This window comes from Mandrillus leucophaeus, unplaced genomic scaffold, assembly GCF_000951045.1.
Source record: "Mandrillus leucophaeus isolate KB7577 unplaced genomic scaffold, Mleu.le_1.0 Scaffold192, whole genome shotgun sequence".
Taxonomy (NCBI): Eukaryota; Metazoa; Chordata; class Mammalia; order Primates; family Cercopithecidae; genus Mandrillus; species Mandrillus leucophaeus.
In genome coordinates this window covers 3,280,420-3,294,841 of record NW_012101943.1, presented here as the reverse complement: position 1 = coordinate 3,294,841, position 14,422 = coordinate 3,280,420, and the positions used below count along the sequence as shown (strand labels likewise).

The 14,422-nt window shown below is 39.7% G+C and overlaps 1 protein-coding gene across 1 annotated transcript in view; it reads right to left on the bottom strand.

The window, feature by feature from the left end:
- The window catches only part of SYNE2 (spectrin repeat containing, nuclear envelope 2), a 405,169-nt gene that overhangs the window by 132,123 nt on the left and 258,624 nt on the right, over positions 1-14,422 (bottom strand). Inside the window, exons 57-61 of the mRNA XM_011978327.1 lie at positions 13,814-13,951; positions 7,449-7,634; positions 3,977-4,099; positions 2,631-2,813; positions 181-312 (exon numbers count right to left, since the gene is read on the bottom strand). Coding sequence (XP_011833717.1) covers positions 181-312; positions 2,631-2,813; positions 3,977-4,099; positions 7,449-7,634; positions 13,814-13,951 — 762 coding nt within the window. The remainder of the gene's footprint in view (positions 1-180; positions 313-2,630; positions 2,814-3,976; positions 4,100-7,448; positions 7,635-13,813; positions 13,952-14,422) is intronic.

Here is a 14,422-nt window from a genome sequence, read left to right as displayed (position 1 = left end):
CTATTTTATGAAATAGGGATGGAAAGTAAACACACACAGAAATACCTTCAATTGTTACAGAGAAATAGGAACTTACACTGTACCACTAGAAAGGCGTCTAGACACCAAAGCCTTAGTAAGTATTAAATAAATGGATGGATGGACAAATGAAACATACCTTTATGAATGAAAGAAACATACCTGTAGTTGTGGCAGCTTGGCAGCTTGGTCTGGTGACATATGTTCAAGGGAGAACTGAGCTGAATAATTATTTAAGATCTGTTTCAAATTTTCTATTTCTTCATCACATTCATTGGTCTGTTTTATGACTACCTATAAAATAACCCCCACAAAAAAGAATATTTGTTATAATCTAAGCAGATTAATGGACTATTTTCATTGTTTAGCTCCACAGAAGTTTTAATCACTCACGGCAAATATGCACCCATTGAGATTTCAATAGGACGTGGTAGCCTAAACAGAGAGAAGAATGTTTGCAAAGCTGACACCTGATCTTCTTGCTCTACTAGATGCCAGAGCACCTTGGGCAGTGCTTAAAGTACAAGTCTCACTGGACACACCTTTGCTCTTAAGTATTTCCAGTCCAGTGCATTTATTCTGGAAAGCATTTTATGGCATGTTAACATAAAGTTGCTAACTTTTGAGAATTTACTGACAAGTCACATACACCATTTTAATACATATTCCATGGCGGGGGTGGGGGGGCAGGCTTTCCGCATAGAAAGGTGACATAACTGATTCAGTCAGAACAGAGCATGTGATGTCAGTGATGATGGGTTTTCCCAGTCCAGACTCATCTTCACCTGGTACCCCTTGGGATCAGTGATGTGTATTTTATGAGTAAGAGGCTGAGGGTTCAAGAACATTCTGAATTTGCAGAATAAGGCAAAACTAACCAGAACAATACCTGGCATCTAGTGTTAGGGGGGTAGCGAAGCTCCGACCTATCTGGGGACTAAATAGTATGATTAAGTATGATGAAAAACAAAGAAACAGACTTCAAAAGAAAAACTAGATACTTCTTTGGTATGCTACATAGTGAAGCAAAATGCCTTTTAAAACTACAAAGTTTCTAGCCAACACGGAATTCTTCCTTGTATTTTCTTTAATATTTAACCATAATTTTAGCTGTAGGCTGGAAATGAATAACTATGTTCACTGTGCACATCTGCTCCCCAGCCCTCAATAATGAACTACATCCTGTTACTCCCCACAAAAGTAATTTGTCTTATTTTCTACAACGAGGGCACTTACAATATCTAAAGTAGAAATTAAAGGAAATGTACCATATTCTAATGATTGTCATCACCACTGTCTTACTTAGCTTTGAAATATCTGAGGGGACATCTGATTGCCACCAGCACAATGAGATGGAAAATTTGAGCAGCACAGTTTGATACCTAACTTGGCACAAAATAGAAGTTCCTCTTCTATTTCACCCTTTTCATCTGTGAAGAAGCCACTTGAAAGCATAGTTAGGACTGTGGCTTTCTTCTTCTGACCAGGAGACCAATAAAGCACAAGAGGATGAAAATAATAGATCAAATTATGTATTTTTTTCTTCTCTTTATATTATTACAAGATAGTACACTGAGTGCTAGGTCTTCTTTCTCTCTGTGGGTGTTATAGAACGACATCATTGACCAGTAGCCAGACCAGAGAAACTGAGTTAAGACTCAAACCAGAGAGTATAGTCTCCTCAAACCTTAGGAGAACAGAGTGGCCACCAAAATGTACATGAAATTTAACAGGGATTAAGACATAGTTATTTTTCTTCTTATAAACAGAAGGCCGTCATGAAAAATGAAAAATAACCCCTACAGTGACCCATCTAATCAGGAAAGGCAGCACGCAGGAGGTCGACGGAGAGGGCTGGAAGTCAGTGCAGACTTTCTACAACTTTCTCTTCTTGTGGGAATTCCTTGATCTAGGAATACAAACTAAAGATTATTCCTCACTAATGATGATTCCTGATGGAGACTAGTGATTTAACAAAACCCAACCACCACCACCACAATACAAAACCTCTCTGGGAAGAAGATGAAAAATATCAGCCCTCAATATGCAGAAATGACACCAGGAGTTTAGAAACTCAAATTCTTGCTCCATGTGTACATACATTAACCTCTACACAAGTGAACTCTGTGGTCTTTCAGCAGGTCACTTAGCCCTGGTGCCGATTTCCTTATCTGTAAAAAGAAAGATGATAAAGTACCTACTCTGCCTACATCACATGCTTGGTAACGAGAAAGTCAATAGGAGAGTGACTGAGATGAATAAAGAGATTACTATGGTGATGATTACTTTACAGATCTGTTGGCCTCAGGGGCTGCAAATGCCTTGTTCAGGTATGACTCTCTTCCCACAGAATTTTGCCCATGTAGGTCTTTAACAACTGTGGAATGAAATTAAATAGACCGTAACTATGTTTTAATGTCTTCAACCAGAACAAGGATAAGAAGTCAGAAAAATAACCTTAGCTCCATTTGAGCATGAAGATATGCTTTTATATTAAATGCTACCTCCTATAATAACAGGATAATAATGAATTTCAATTAGAGGTGAAAACCAAACCAGCTTTTGGTGAACATTCTCATCCAGTAAGTTGGCTGTCATCAGAAACTGCTTACCTTTAATAACTCATTTTGTTCTTGAGTCACATTTTCCAATAGTTTTATATCTTGTAAAAGCTGATTTGTCCGCTGAAACACAGGGAGAGGTTTCATTCCTGTCTGCGGCAACCTCAGTTCCACTTGGTAAGACACTATCTCAGCAATGGTTTTCTTCATGGGACGTATATTTTCAAGTATGACCTTAATTATATAAGAGGAGCATGTTACAGAAATGAAAAGACAATAGTCACTGTTAAATTTAATTATTTGCAATTAAAATACGGTATAGTTTTTATAGTTTCCATTTTTAAAACTATTTCATAGCTCAGATTGAAAAGAACTATCACTTGTGATCCGGGAGTTGAAAGTCTCAGGAAAGAATAACTGGGGCAAGAGTAACCTACCAATACTCAATTACGCATTTGGACAACTTTTTCTTCCTTTTCTCCCTCCACTTTCTGTGTAGAACTGGTGTTCTGCTGTGTGTATTGTCACTAGGCAGTGAACAATGTAAGGGCAGGTACTGCCTCTCACTTTTGTAGCAACTACACCTAGCACAGGGCTTCCCGTATAGTGGGCCCTCAAAAATGCTTATTGACTTGAACAGAACTGTCCTGCATGAGTCCCAGGAGTATAATTATATTTTGCTTTAATAACATCTGATCCACAGGAATCTGGATTTATGTAACCAATACATTAGAAGAGATTACTCACTGTACTAAGTCATATTTCATATAATATCATTTCATTTAATCCTTACAACCCCTTGAGAGGTAAGTATCCTAACCTCCATTTCACAGGTGAGGAAATTGGATTCACAGAAGTTAGAAGATCCAGGTAAGCTTAGTGTGTTAAGAAGCAGAGCTGGGAACAGAATCCAGGCCTCCCTGGTCCTCAACCACATGCTCTCAATGACTAGGCTGAGCAGGGGATCAACATTTGCCTGCTGTTTAGTCATGTCCCAGCTCCTCTGTCAGGGGCTCTATTTACATTACAATTGGCCAATGTAATCACCTCAGTACCAGTGCACAGATATGAAAGACAATCCAAAAACCATTAATTACTCAAAGTCACGCAGTGAGCAGCCTAGCTGGGGCTGGAACCCAGTTCAGCCTGAATTAGGTGCTCAAGCCTTTGAGTTTGATTTAAACGAAAAAATAACCTATAGGAAAATTATCTTTACATAGGTGGTACTACAACTATGATTTAAATATACAGTTATAGTTATTCCCATCAATTTCCCAACCTTATTTTGCTACTACTCTGGTAAGACTAAATGCTTTTTAAAATCACATTATATTCTATTTTGAAAAAGACATAATAAGTATCATAAGAAAATACTTTAAATAATAATCTGTGCTTACCTCTCCATGTTTAAGATGTTCTTCAGGTGAAAAATCAAATATTTCTTTTGATAATAGGATAGTTTTGATTTTTGAAACTTTTTTTTCCATTGATTTTACTTCAGATTCAATAGCAACCACATCCTAGAATTTCAGAAGAACACACTGATGCAATATATATTGTATATTAATCATCTATAAAACACAGTTTATTGGCATTAATTCTATTCTCTTATTTAGCCAAATAATGTCTGCCATCTATACCTCTTAAAAACTAACCACGCACTACAGATAAATAATGTTCACCATTTTCTTTCCTTTTTTTCTTTTTTCTTTTTTTTTGAGACAGAGTTTCACTCTTGTCACCCAGGCTGGAGTGCAATGTCGCGATCTCTGCTCACTGCAACCTCTGCCTCCCGGGTTCAAGCCATTCTCCTGCCTCAGCCTCCTGAATAGCTATGGGTTACAGGCGTGTGCCACCATGCCCAGTTAATTTTTATATTTTTAGTAGAGACGGGGTTTCACCATGTTGGTGAGTTGGAGGCCAGGCTGGTCTCCAACTCCCGACCACAGGTGATCCACCTGCCTCAGCCTCCCAAAGTGCTGGGATTACAGATGTGAGCACTGCGCCCGGCCAGTGTTCACCACTTCCAATATAAATGTTAATCTATTAATAGCACACCACAATACAAAGCATTGCTTATATACCTTCTGGACTAACGCTCATAATATGGCCAATTTTAAATTACTCATACTATGAGATCGAAGATCATACACATTGAAATCAATTTTTTTTTAACTCTTCAGATTTATCTTTGGAATATATTTAAAGACTTGAAAGCAGGTAGGTGTGACATTCTAAAAACTCCCACCACCTTAAGTAAAATGATAAAGTCATCCTTGGAAAACGAACACACAGGAGCTAGAAAAGGGTCAGGACTTTTTCACTAACACCCTAATAAACTGTTGCCAAGTGGAGTGTCACTGAGTTTTTTTTTTTTTTTTTTTTGAGACGGAGTCTCACTCTGTCGCCCAGGCTGGAGTGCAGTGGCCGGATCGCTGCTCACTGCAAGCTCCGCCTCCCGGGTTCATGCCATTCTCCTGCCTCAGCCTCCCGAGTAGCTGGGACTATAGGCGCCCGCCACCGCACCCGGCTAGTTTTTTTGTATTTTTTAGTAGAGACGGGGTTTCACCGTGTTAGCCAGGATGGTCTCGATCTCCTGACCTCGTGATCCGCCCACCTCGGCCTCCCAAAGTGCTGGGATTACAGGCTTCAGCCACCGCGCCCGGCCGTCACTGAGTTATTTTATAACCTACTCAGATTAAGTTAAACAATGGATCATTTGTCCAGTGGTTATTCTCTCATCAGTATCAACATCCAGAACCTGGCCAAGAACCTTCAAGTGAAATGCTGCAAAAATAAGTAAAGTATGCTGCAAAACCTACACACTGAAGTCCACACAACCATAAGAGAGCCTAAGGCCTTTAGAGTTCAATGCAGATCTACTGTGCCAATAAGGAATGGTTAATAATGAAGGAGATTTAAAAATGACATAAAAAAAGACAGGGTATCAAATTATAGCAGTCTGGAGCTATTCAATATAGGAACCAACAAATATTTTATCTTATTTTATTTTTGAGAGGGAGTTTTGCTCTTTTTGCCCAAGCTAGGGCGCAAGGGCACGATCTCGGCTCTCTGCAACCTCTGCCTCCTGAGTTCAAGTTATTCTCCTGTCTCAGCCTCCCAAGTAGCTGGGATTACAGGCGCCTGCCACCACACTCGGCTAATTTTGTTTTTTTGTTTGTTTATTTTTTGAGACAGAGTCTCGCTCTGTCGCCCAGGCTGGAGTGCAGTGGAGCAATCTCAGCTCACTGCAAGCTCCGCCTCCCGGGTTCACGCCATCCTCTTGACTCAGTCTCCCGAGTAGCTGGGACTACAGGCACCCGCCACCACGCCCGGCTAATTTTTTGTATTTTTAGTAGAGACGGGATTTCACTGTGTTAGCTAGGATGGTCTTGATCTCCTGACCTCGTGATCTGCCCTCCTCGGCCTCCCAAAGTGCTGGGATTACAGGCGTAAGCCACTGCGCCCGGCCTAATTTTGTACTTTTAGTAGTGACGGGGTTTCGTCATGTTGGCCAGGCAGGTCTCGAACTCCTGACCTCAGGTGATCTGTCCACCTCGGCCTGCCAAAGTGCTGGGATTACAGGCGTGAGCCATTGCGCCTGGCCAGGGACCAACAAAACTTCATAAGAAAATGAAGCAGTATGTACAATAGCTGTTTATAGTGATAGCTCCAAATTATGAGAAAAAGTTAAATTACATGGACATTATTCTGGGTACCTACTATTTAAGAAGGTATATAGAATTATACAATGTATTTTAGGGTAATTTTCATCAAAAATTATAGAAGCATTTAAAAATTTTGAAATGAGCTTTAGTAACCAAAAATAATTACTTTAACAGTTATTATTCCCTAAAGACACATGAGTGTGGCCTAGGGAATGTAACTGAGTAACAAAGGTAAATCATGAAGAACTGTAATTGCCTCTACCATGTGACTCTCTCTTTAAATAAATGCTTCAGATGTTTCAAGCAAAAATAAAAATCCAGAGGCTGGCAAATAACAACCCCTTAATAAATATTTGCTGTTGGTAAATAAAGACTTGGGACTACCTGTTTTACACTTGTTTTTAATTCCTTTTTGTGGAGAATGGGGTCTTACTGTAGTGCCCAGGCAGGTCTCAAACTCTCGTGCTCACGCTATCCTCCCGCCTCTGCCTCCCTAAGTGCTGGGATTACAGGCACGAGCCACCATGCCGGGCACCGCGCCCGGCCAGAACTCTCTCTTTTAATTCCCTCTTTCCTATCCAGCACTTAAAAATCAGTAGTATTTCTCTTTGACAAAGAGAAAACACTGAGCTTATTTTATCAGGATTCTTTACTCTTTAAAACAGACCACTTCTGGATTGCAAATGGGGAGATGCTTTTTGTTATAATTACACGTTACACTACAGGTTGCAAAGTAAAGTAAAATGTAATTCCACAAATGAGAACACACATGACATTTTACCAGATCAACGTGTCTTCACATTGATTAGCTGTATAGTGCTTGGTTAGTAGTATAACTCTTACTTATTTATTTGACACAGTCCTGCTCTGTCACCCAGGCTGGAGTGCAGTGGCGCAATCTTGGCTCACTGTAACCTCTGCCTCTCAGGTTCAAGCGATTCTCCTGCCTCAGCCTTCCAAGTAGCTGGGATTACAGGTGTGCACCACGATACCCAGTTAATTTGTGTATTTTTAGTAGAGATGGGGTTTCACTATGTTGGCCAGGCTTGTCCTGAACTCCTGACCTCAAGTGATCCATCCGCCTTGGCCTCCCAAAGTGCTGGGATTATAGGCGTGAGCCACCATTGCACAGCCTCTAATTTAATCCTGAATGAAATATAAATAAAGAATAAGAAATCATATCTTTATGGTGCAAACTTACATCAGCCATTCGCTGAATCTGTGGAAGGCTTTCCATTATTTTTTGTTGTAATGCTGTTACTTGATTACTTAACTCTTGCACAGATTGTGTTAATTCATCTGTTTCAAAAATTATTGACAGGTCTTCTAGATCCATAAAGATTGAATGTAAAAGATTGTGCCTCTGTTCTGAATCTTCCAAAGCCATCTAGATAAACACAGAATGGGAAAAAGAGAGAGAGGCATCAAGATCCTGATATAAGTTGATTAAAATTTAAACCAGAGAAAATTGACAGTTGTCTCAACATTTTAAATTCCTACTCATTTCTAGTTCAATAATGAAAACATAACAACCTCTATTGTCAATGACAGTGAAAGACTTCAGAGTATCTACCTGTATACTGTAATATAATAAGAAACATACATATTTGGTCTTCGTCCACTTCTAAAACCTTTAGAATCCTTTAATAATAGGGGTGAGAGAAGTGTCTTTTATTATACATAATAAGCCCTTTCATACATGTAATAACTTTCAAATTTAAGACATCAAAATAGCTCAGCCACCTAATGAAAATGTTCAGCTTGATAATGTACTTTTCAGGTAATTCCACAAAAAATAACTGATAGGAGAAAGAACATTCACTTATGCAACTAGAATTTTAATCATAAGTCACTAAAACTAAGTGGGTTATTCAGAATTTTATATTAATCTTATTCAAAATCCTTATAGGAGAAAACGTTTAGGAAAACAAAACTTAAAACTAATGCTTTTTTTTTTTGTTTTTTACCAATTATCATTGACAACAGCATCAAAAATAGTAAAATACTTAGGAATAAATTTAACAATATACATGCAAGAAATGTGTACTGGGCCAGGTGCGGTGGCTCATGCCTGTAATCCCAACACTTTGGGAGGCCGAGATGGGTGGATCACCTGAGTTCAGGAATTCGAGACTAGCCTGGCCAACATGGCGAAACCCTGTCTCTACTAAAAATACAAAAATTAGGCTGGGCGCGGTGGCTCAAGCCTGTAATCCCAGCACTTTGGGAAGCTGAGACGGGCAGATCACGAGGTCAGGAGATTGAGACCATCCCGGCTAACACGGTGAAACCCCGTCTCTACTAAAAAATACAAAAAACTAGCCGGGTGAGGTGGTGGGCACCTGTAGTCCCAGCTACTCGGGAGGCTGAGGCAGGAGAATGGCGTGAACCCGGGAGGCGGAGCTTGTAGTGAGCTGAGATCCAGCCACAGCACTCCAGCCTGGGTGACAGAGCGAGACTCCGTCTCAAAAAAAAAACAAAAAACAAAAAAACAAAAATTAGCCAGGTGTGGTGGCGGGAGCCTGTAATCCTAGCTACTCAGGAGGCTGAGGCAGGAGAATCGCTTGAACCCAGGAGGCGGAGGTTGCAGTGAGCCATTATCGCACCACTGCACTCCAGGCTGGGCGACAGAGAGATACACCATCTCAAAAAAAAAAAAAAAAAAAAAAAGACCTGCATACTGAAAATTACAAAACATTGTTGAGAGAAATTAAACCCCAAAAGAGATAAAGAGATATCACGTTCCTGGACTGAATAGTTACTATGGTTGAGATGTTAATTATCTTCCAAATTGATTTACAAATTTAATGCAATCCCACTCAAAATTCCCACAGACCTTTATTTAGAAATTAACAAGTGTATTCTAAGAGTTATATAGAAATACAAAGGCCTTGATTTAGCCAAAACAAATCTGAAAAAGAAGGACAAAGTTGTAGAATTGATGCTACCTGATTTCAAGACTTACTGTAAAGCTATAGTAATGAAGACTGTCATATTAATGAAAAGTATAGACATACAAATCAATTGAACAGAAGGGAGCGCCCAGAAATAAACACACATGTGTAAGGTCAATTGATTTCCAATAAAGTGCCAAAGTAATTTAATGGTGATTCTGATCAATAAATGATGCAGAAACAATTGGATATCTCCATGGAAAAAAAGAACTTTGATCCTTCAATCACACCTTATGCAACAATAAACATGAGATAAATCATAGAACTGACAGTAAGAGTTAAAACTATCAAGTTACAGGAAGAAAACACAGGAGGAAATCTTTGCAACCCTGGGTTAGGTAAGGATTTCTTAGAATGTGGCACAAAAGAATAATCCACGAAAGAAAATATTGATACATTGGACCTCATCAAATTAATAACATTTGCTCTTTGAAGGACAGTGTTAAAAGAATGAAAAGACAAGCCACAGACTGGAAGAAAATATTTGTAAATGACATATATGTCAAAAGAATGGTTCAGAATATTTTACAAAAAACTTACAACTCAACAAGAAGACAAACAATGCAATTTTTTTAATGGGCAAAAAAAAAAAAAATTGAACAGATACTTTACAAAGGAAGTGTACAAATGACCAATAAAGACATAAATAAATGCTCAAAATTGTTAGTCATTACAGAAATGCCATTTAAACCACAATGAATTACCACTGCAAGTCACTAAAATGGCTAAAATTTAAAAGGCAGACAATATTAAGTACTGTTGAAAATATGAAGCAATTAGAACTCATGTTGCTGGTGGGAATGAAAAATGATATAGCCATTTTGGAAAACAATTTCTCAGTTTATTATTTATTTAAACACATCGTAAAAGTCAGAGATCCTACTTTTAGGTATTTATTCTTTGAAATAAAATGAAAACATTTGTCTACACAAAGATTTATATATAAATGTTCACAGCAGTTTTGCTCATAATAGCCTATGGTAGCAGCCTCTAAGGTAGCCCTGAATGACCCCTACCTCCTGGTATTCATACCCTTATATCAGCTTCCTTGAATGTAGGCCAGACTTACTAATTTAATTCTAATAAAATATGGCAGAAGTGATGAGATGTCACTTCCAAGGTTAGATTACAAAGACTGAGGCCCAGCCTGGGCAACAAAGTGAGACCTTATCTACAAAAATTTAAAAATTAGCCGGGCATGGTTGCGTGCGCCTGTAGTCCCAGCCACCTGGGAGGCTAAGGTGGGAGGAACATTTGAACTCAGAAGGTGGAGGTTGCAGTGAGCCGACATTGTGCCACTGCACTCCAGCCTGGGTGACAGAGCAAGAACCTGTCTCTAAAATTAAAAAAAAAAAAAAAAATGTGGCTTCTGTCTTGAGAGCTCTCTCTCACTCTCTTGGAAATTGTTTATGCCGAGGGAAGCCAGCTGCCATGGTGTGAGGCAGACTCCTGGAGGAGCACACGTGTCTGTGAGTAGAAGCAGATCTTCTGAGGCCTGTCAACAGCCATGGGAATAAGCCTGGAAGCGGATCCCACCTCCTCCCTCATGCAAATTGAGCCTTCAGATGAGTCTGCAGCCTTTGCCAACACCTTGACGGCATTCTCATGAGAGAACCTGAGCCAGAGATACTTAGCTAAGCCATGCCGGTGGACTCCTGACCCACAGAAACTGTGATAGTAACAGTTTGCGGTTTCAAGCTGCTAACTTTTGGAGTAATTTGTTAGACAACAAAGCGAATACATAGCTCAAAACTGGAAACAACCCAAATATCTATTAACTGGTAGATAAACAAACTACTTAATTCCAAATTTATTTCCAAAACTGGAACACTACTTGGCAATCAAAGAATTAACTATGCATTAAGTGTAACAACCTGGATGAATCTCAAAAGCATTATGTGAATTGAAACAAGTGAGACACGAAAGACTATACACTGTTTGATTCCCTCTACATGATATTCTAGAAAAGGCAAAACTATAGTAATAAGAAACTGTGAGTGGTTACCTAGGGTTGAAGATGGGTGAAAAGGAATTGACTGCAAAGAGGCAGGAGGAAACGTCTTGGGAGATGGAGATGTTCCTTATATTGATGGCGGTGGTGGTTATACAACTGCACTTTTATCAAAACTCACCTAACTGCATACTTAAAATAGGTGTATTGATATTTTTACTATATGTAAATTATACCTCAATAAAGTTGATTTAAAAAACAGGCCAGGTGCGGTGGCTCACGCCTGTAATCCCAGCACTTTGGGAGGTCGAGGCGGGCAGATCAGCTGAGGTCAGGAGTTCAAGATCAGCCTGGCCAACATAGTGAAATCCCGTCTCTACTAAAAATACAAAATAAGGTGAGCGTGGTGGCATGCACCTGTAATCTCAGCTACTGGGGAAGCTGAGGCAGGAGAATTACTGGAACCTGGGGGGCGGAGGTTGTGGAGAGCTGAGATCGCACCATTGCACTCCAGCCTGGGCAAAAAGAGTGAAACTCCATCTCAAAAAAATAATAATAATAATTTTCTATTTTTATAATGACAATTTATGAATTTATGTTTCAGTGATTCTTACAACAGTAGTATTTATGGAATTATCTTTAGGTTACAAAGACTTGTTTTAACAAACACAATCCAGGTAGAAGGATATAGTACAATTAAAACAAACATTTAAAGCCTAGTTGAGAGTTCTGACACCTCTTTAAAAGTGAATTTAAAAATACCTGAATATGCTAGAAAATGGAAAAGGGCATCCTAAAAGTAGAATTATTGGACAAACGAGGATTTCACATAGTTTTATTTGGGACTTACTTCCCAGGGGGAGATTAGGACACATCAGGGCACACAGAAATAAACTCGCACCTTCCCTTGTCCCTACTTCCTTTACTCACTTCTAGCTCAGAAAGAAAGTCTAGCAATTTAAAATGTCCTGAAGTTTGAGAGATGCTTTCACATTTTTACATTGGTATCAGTAGAAGGTAGCAAAATCCCAGCTGCTTTTGCCTGAGCTTACTTTTGTACAGTTTGTTTTTTTAACTCATAATAAGCATTTGAAGGAAAAAAAAAAAAGCATCATTCCTCTCTTTTGTCTTAGTACAGTCCTCAAAAATAGTGACTCAGGGAGGTGATAAAAAGTTTAAAAATGACAAACTTTGGGGATGTGGAAAGTTAATCCAAGTGGGGAAAGGCAAAAAAATCATGAGCAAGGGGAAGAAAAGGAAAAAAAATCGGTAGAAATGCAGCATCTTTACAATTGTTACCATAAAAAAAAACACCAACAATTCTCAAACTTCAGGGAGGTCTGAGGTCAGCAGCTCACTTAGGAACACACTGTGCCATTCTAAAGATAGAAAAAGGAGCTGAATCACCTTTGAGGTCTGATTCTGTAAACACTGTTACCAAATAAGCTTTTCTCTAAGGGATTCCTTCTCATGGCAGAATAAAAGAAGGAAAACACACCTGTGCAATGCAACTTCCCTAATACTCAGCATCCAGAAGATGTTTTGCAGCCGAGGCCTCAAGTAGGAAAACATTTTCATTTGTTTTGTCTTTGTAAGCCAGCATAGACACATGGGGCACATGTGGAGTACCAGCAAGGACAGGAAATTTGGAATCATGGTGTGTTAGAAGTGGAAGGAACCATGGATTCGTGTTCTATTGCTGTGTAACTAATTACCACAAACTTAATGGCTTAAAACACAAAAAAGTTATCTTGTAGTGTTCAGGGGTAAGGAGTCCAGGTATAGCTGAGGTGAATCCTCTGTACGGGGAGCCACAAGGATGCAGTCCGGTGCCATCTGGAGCTCGGGGTTCTCTTTCAAGATCATTCAGGTTGTTGGCAAAATCCAGCTGTAGGACTGGGCTCCCTGTTTCCTAGCTGGCTCTCACTGACTCTCAGCTTCTAGAAAGAGCCTTTGGGCCCTAGCTCCATGGTCCTCTGACAATATAGCCACTTTCTCAAGGAGAATCTCACTACACTCTGCTACAGGCTGAGTAACCCTTATCTGAAATGCTTGAGACCAGAAGCGTTTCAGATTTTGGACTTCTTCAAATTTTGGAATATAAGTATTATACTTACCGGTGGAGCATTCCAAATCCAAAAATCCCATATTAGAGAGTCTTATAATCACATTAATCAAGTATTTATGGGAGTGACTACCCCATTACCTTAGTCATATAACGTAACCTAGTCAATGAAGTGACTTTCCCATCGTATTCATATTCCTGCCCACATTCAAGTATTATTCTTTCAACTATTCTTTCAGGTCATATACACCAGAGGATGGGAATATTGGGGGGGCATCTTAGAATTCTAACAACCAAAACCATTAGCACTATCCTGTGCACATTCTTATTTCATGGGGAGAAACTGAGGTCCATAGAAGATAAACGAAATTATCAAAAAAGTCATAAAGTAGTTATCAGGACAGTAAGAGCTGAATCCTGCTCTCCAAAATCTGTGTCTAGTGCTTGCCACTCTCTCAAGCTTCCTTCTGCCACTGACACGGTTAGTGGTAAGATTGTATTTCAGGAAAGGAGGAAAAAAGCACCAGGACGATCAGGTAAGCCATGAATCCTTATGTAGATGCTATGAGCAGCAGAAAACCTAGAAGAACACTTACCTGCAGAGTGCTAGCATGGTGACTCAGTGTCCTTGAAGAGTCATAGTCAGCAGGATTGGCCAGCAAATGACTGGTATTTTCTATCCAAGCCTCAGTGCTCTTCAGAAGGTCATTATATTCCTCCATCTTAACTGTGGCCTGAGAAAGAGATGCAGGACCAAACTTGGTCACATGCCTTTTACTGGAGCCGAATGACTCCTCGATGAAGAGTAAGTTGCTGTTAGTCAGGGGTGTGTCAGGCCTTGCAGATGTCTGCTCCTCATGGCTGGGGCCACTTGTTCACCTGCTCTAGGTTATGATACTTCTGACTTTTAAGATTAACTCTGACCATAGGTGGAAAGGATTTAAGCGGTTCTACTCCAACATCATGGGCCTCAGCAAAGTTCTGGGTTAGCCTTGCAACTATTCTGGTTCCCATTTTAGGCTTCATTTTAAAAACTGGGCTGTACTTTGTCCTCCTGTTCAAGACCTTGCCCTACAGTTCTAAGACTAGGATGCTGCCTCACTCTTGTTAAATCACAAACACAACTCAGCCAACCACAGCTCCTGTTTGGAAGGAGGGTAGGGAGGGTATCCTGTACCTGAATGACAGTCTTTCTCATTGTTGTC